This window comes from Malus domestica, chromosome 13, assembly GCF_042453785.1.
Source record: "Malus domestica chromosome 13, GDT2T_hap1".
In the NCBI taxonomy this organism is placed as follows: domain Eukaryota; kingdom Viridiplantae; phylum Streptophyta; class Magnoliopsida; order Rosales; family Rosaceae; genus Malus; species Malus domestica.
The window spans coordinates 34,212,067-34,216,731 of NC_091673.1; the positions used below are offsets into that span (position 1 = coordinate 34,212,067).

A 4,665-nucleotide genomic window follows, 5' to 3' on the forward strand; every position below is an offset into this window, starting at 1 on the left:
GGAGAGTTAATTCCTTTCCAGAAGTAAATTTCAGAACACATTTCCCTATTCCAGCCACCACAGATGCAGACGCATTTCCCATAAACAACTGCTCATTTCCCTCAACTTTCTGGTACGAAGAGAACATATTTATGTCACCACATACATGGTGAGTCGCACCAGTACCTATCTACCAGCCAGCGTGGTCAGATACAAGGTTAATTTCAGAAATCATTGCAACCAAAGCATCCACATTATTTTCAATCAGGTTTGCCCCGTTGTTGTTGCCTTGATTTTCAGGACCTTGATCCCTTCGATGGCGACATTCTTGAGCCCTATGGCCTTACTTTCCATAAACCCAGCAACTTCCCTTAATTTTCTTGAAGTATTTGCCTTTCACACCACGGACAATGTTCTTTTCCTTCTTCTTAGTTTTTTTGGAATTTCGGCCTTTGCTTTGATGAACTTCCTTCTACAACATTCACCTTGGAGTTTTTGTTGGAGATAATTCTTTAACTCCTTCCAAGAAGGTGGCAATTTCTCAATAAAGGACGCCACTTGAAAAGACTCATTGATCACCATCCTTTCAACATGAATGTCATGAATGATTTTCTGAAGATCTTTAGTTTGAGAGACAATGGACTTGGAATCCACCATTTTGTAGTCCAAAAATTTGCCCATGACAAATTTCTTTGAACCAGCATTCTCTGTTTTATACTTTTTCTTTCCCAAAGTTCCTTGGCTGTTTTGCACACCACATAGACATCATACAACGAATCATCTAATGCATTAAGAATAAAGTTTTTGCAAAGGAAATCATTATGATTCCAGGCATCTATACCCGTCAAAATTTCAGCAGAAAAAATATTTTCTCCATCTGCAGTAGGTATAGTCTTGCGCATAATATTTGCCAAAGTCAGAGTTGTCAAATAAAACAGCATTTTTTGCTATCATCTTTTGAAGTTTCCGCCCTTAAATTTCTTAGGCTTTTCAGAATGAGGTTTAGTTCCTGATTGTTCCATACTGTTTAAAGATTGTTAGGGAACAATTTAGAAACAAAAATAACAGAAATACAGAACTACAAATACTTATACTTTATTGCTTAAAAATACTTTCAATACAGAATGAAATTACACAATAATTACATAAATTAAAATGAGACTAACTTGAATGAATCAAAAGCAGCGCAAAAGCTATGTCCTTTGAACAGTATTTCCATCCCACTTTTATGTTTGTGGTTCTACAACGTCTGCTTAATCAGGATACAACTACCTAATTCTACAACCCGCACTGGATTTTAGAATTCTAGCGAATTGTTTTGTGTGTTTACTCTCTGAGAATTTTGTACAGAAGAAAAAGATGAAGAAAAGATGATTTATGATGGAACTGAGACCTTAGTTATATATGTTATTTCATACCTCTTCAAATACCTTTTGAATGTATCTGAAATCACACAACTCTTTCCAAAGAGTTTTGTGTATTAATCAAAACGTTTTTTAATTAATTTAATTAAAAAACTTAATTCGAAATTAAAATTAATGAACTATGATTAATTTTAAAAACCCTGAGACCCTTGTCTTGATTAATTAATATTAATATTATGGTATATTCATCAAGTCTAATCCACAATTAGTAGCCCACACCTCAATCCTCATTTCAAATGGTCCAACTCCTAATCAATAACAAAGGTCACTAACTTAATATAAAGACCTCCAGTTCCCTTGAGTTCCCCGATGTGGGACTAAAGGAGCTCAAAAACTCCAACAATAATTTAGAAACACCCTTTTCGCTTATGCCATCCTTCAATTTTATTCCAGATTCTTGCAAACTCAAAACAATGTAGTTCCCATGATTGTTACCACCGGAACTGCAACGCTTCTACACTTGTTTATATGTTGGCTTTTGGTATACAAGACTAGCCTTGGATGTAGAGGTGCGGCCATGGCAAACTGCATCGCATATTGGATCAATGCATTGTTATTGTTTCTTTATTTCAGAGTCTCTCTCTCTTGTAAGCACAGATGGACTGGATTTTCAAAGGAGGCCTTCCATGGAATTTCCAGTTTTCTGAAACTATCTATTCCTTCAGCTATAATGATCAGGTAATATATCTCTCATTGACTTAATGGACGCTGACATTAGAGACTTAGAATGCAAATAAGAAATCTGGTCATTTGAAATTTTAATTTGTTAGAACTTACTGTATAGTTGGTTGTTTGTTTTATGACATTGAACAACTTAGAAATGTGGTGTTTCGAAATGATGGTCCTCTTATCTCGCCTTCTTCCTAATCCAATGCTGGAAACGTCAGTCCTCTCAATCAGGTTGGCATTTGACACTAGCTAATCATATTAGACAATATAAACACAGAATACTAACTGATTGTGGCATATTAGCTTAAACACAAGTGCATTGACTTACATGATTCCGCTTGGACTTGGTGGTGCAGCAAGGTGAGTTTAAGGCTCATTAAGTGTTTCATGCTCCGATTTTTCATATTTGTCACAACAGTTCTTTCTGTTCTTAAATAACTTCAAATATCATTTGTTTGCACAAGAGTTTCAAATGAATTTGGCGCTAGGCGATCACGATTGGCCCGTCCAGCAACATTTGTTACACTTTTCATGGTTGCTACTGAAGGAATTGTGGCCGTTGCTGTCATTATATTGGGTCAAAAAGTTTGGGGTTACTGTTCCACAACAAAGAAAGAAGTTGTGGACTATGTTGGAGAAATATTACCGTGGGTTGCAATATCCCACTTTATTGATGGAATTCAATCCGTGCTTTCAGGTCTCCGACATTTTCCTTAATTTCTTCTTCAAACCTTTTTGTGCAATGCCAGGCATTAAAAAAATAAGATTGCTACGTGGTCTCCTCATTCTAATTATATTTGATTTGTTGAAAGAAGTTACTTCGATGTTCGATTTCAGGTGTTATACGAGGAGGTGGACAACAGAAAATTGGGGCTTATGTTAATCTAGGAGCTTATTATCAAATGGGAATTCCTACTGCAGTATTATTAGCTTTTGTCCTGGACATTGGAGGAAAGGTGACTGATGCAAATTTTGTGTTCATGTACTTTTAATTTTTCAAGTCCCCTCAACTTTATCTTTCCTTTTTACAATTTATTTTGCCCTTTCTTAGTATTCCGTGGAAATGAAATACTTCTCGTGTTAATTTCGAATCAACATTTTCTTCGCAGGGTCTTTGGATTGGAATTACAGTGGCCTTGTTTGTGCAAGCATTATGTCTTTCAATCATAATCACATGCACTGACTGGGAGAAAGAAGTAAACTACTATGATCTGTTCTGTTTTGTGTAACTACAATCTATTCTACATTCATCTCATACATACATTTTCATGGCTTTTGTAGGTGAAGAAAGCTTCTGATAGAGTGTACAAAACAATGGCCGCTGCAGATGCAGTATAGTAAAACTGATGCACAAGTCATGATCATACCAAGAATACGTGCCTAATTATTTTGTCTTTAGAAGGCATTTGAAGCTTTATCAGATGCTGAAGACAACATATCTCGAACAATTTTGCATATGATTTGTACGGCTTGCTTTGTCTGGCGGTCTTATCATATGTTCTTGGTATAATTGCCCCAATTTGGTGTTGCAATTTCAAAATTTTGTGCACACGGATAACTGGATCATGTGACTCCTTGTATTTTGGTCCAACATCATCCTTTGTCTGCTGATAAAACACATGTCCGAACTGAAGATTTTCTAGAGGAAATGGCCAGGGCTCCTAGAGGGGTTGATGGTCGTCAAAGTGGTAGATTTACTAGTACTAGTTCTTCAATACAAAATTCCACAATATTCCCTTGAGCAATACTTCTATCATATTTTAGCCTAAATTTTCCCTTATTTATGAAATCCAAGAAAAAACCATATGGCCCGTGACAGTGTTTCTACATTATAAAAGTCTAGAGGAATTTTTTGATGCACGATGTGGCATGTTCTTTTGAAATTTCTTCTTACAAAATGCAGACCAATGGATTACGAGTTTGTTTGTATGAATTAATATTCTACTTAACATTCTATTACTTGAAGAATATGCTTGATCCATGGTATATAATTTTCGTTTGGAATACAGCATATAAATTCAAGTGCACCAGACTTTGTTTGTTCCTTAGACATGATAATATTTTGCACAAGACTGCTGATCAGGGTATCACATGATACAATGTTTCATTGTTCTGCTATATATCATTTAAACCTTTTTGCACTTTTGTGCATTATCACGTTTTTTACTGAAAATTTCACAATTAAACATCCGAGCATTATTGCGTTACAAGTGCCTAACCTAAGTCGACTTTCATCCATTGATTCATTAAATAGTGGAATGCGACAAGTATGTACAGTTAAACATTCAATCTCTATTTAGTCTGATGTCTATACGTAAGAATCAAACTAACAATGTTTGATTCTTATGCAATAACTGACCAATTTTTTACAGATAAAATATAATAACCAGTAGCAAAGTAGAAATTAGATGGGTCTTAGCGATAGATTTCAGATACATGCTTGGACTTAAGATCCCCAATTCCAGATTCATAAATGGCCTTAAGAACTTCGGAATATGAGATTACAAATGAATTTGAGTTATAACTCAAATACGATGACAATTGATGATATTCAGAAAAGATTAGATTTGCTGATATTCATATGGGATTGCAA

The 4,665-nt window shown here is 35.2% G+C and overlaps 1 protein-coding gene across 1 annotated transcript; it reads left to right on the plus strand.

The window, feature by feature from the left end:
- The first annotated feature begins 2,000 nt into the window (after positions 1–2,000).
- Positions 2,001–3,410, plus strand: LOC103404111 (protein DETOXIFICATION 17-like). The gene is made up of 7 exons (XM_029091064.1): positions 2,001–2,081; positions 2,188–2,303; positions 2,376–2,432; positions 2,537–2,769; positions 2,910–3,028; positions 3,182–3,268; positions 3,354–3,410. The coding sequence occupies exons 1-7, from the start codon at positions 2,001–2,003 to the stop codon at positions 3,408–3,410; spliced, it is 750 nt and encodes a 249-aa protein (XP_028946897.1).
- The last annotated feature ends 1,255 nt before the right edge of the window (positions 3,411–4,665 follow it).

What these genes read in the sequence shown, in the direction of transcription:
- LOC103404111 (XM_029091064.1), top strand. Translation starts at nt 2,001, where the DNA reads ATGGACTGGATTTTCAAAGGAGGCCTTCCATGGAATTTCCAGTTTTCT. An exon ending in CCTTCAGCTATAATGATCAG is followed by an intron (nt 2,082 to 2,187) that starts GTAATATATCTC and finishes CTTACTGTATAG; the next exon opens with TTGGTTGTTTGTTTTATGAC. An exon ending in GGACTTGGTGGTGCAGCAAG is followed by an intron (nt 2,433 to 2,536) that starts GTGAGTTTAAGG and finishes TGTTTGCACAAG; the next exon opens with AGTTTCAAATGAATTTGGCG.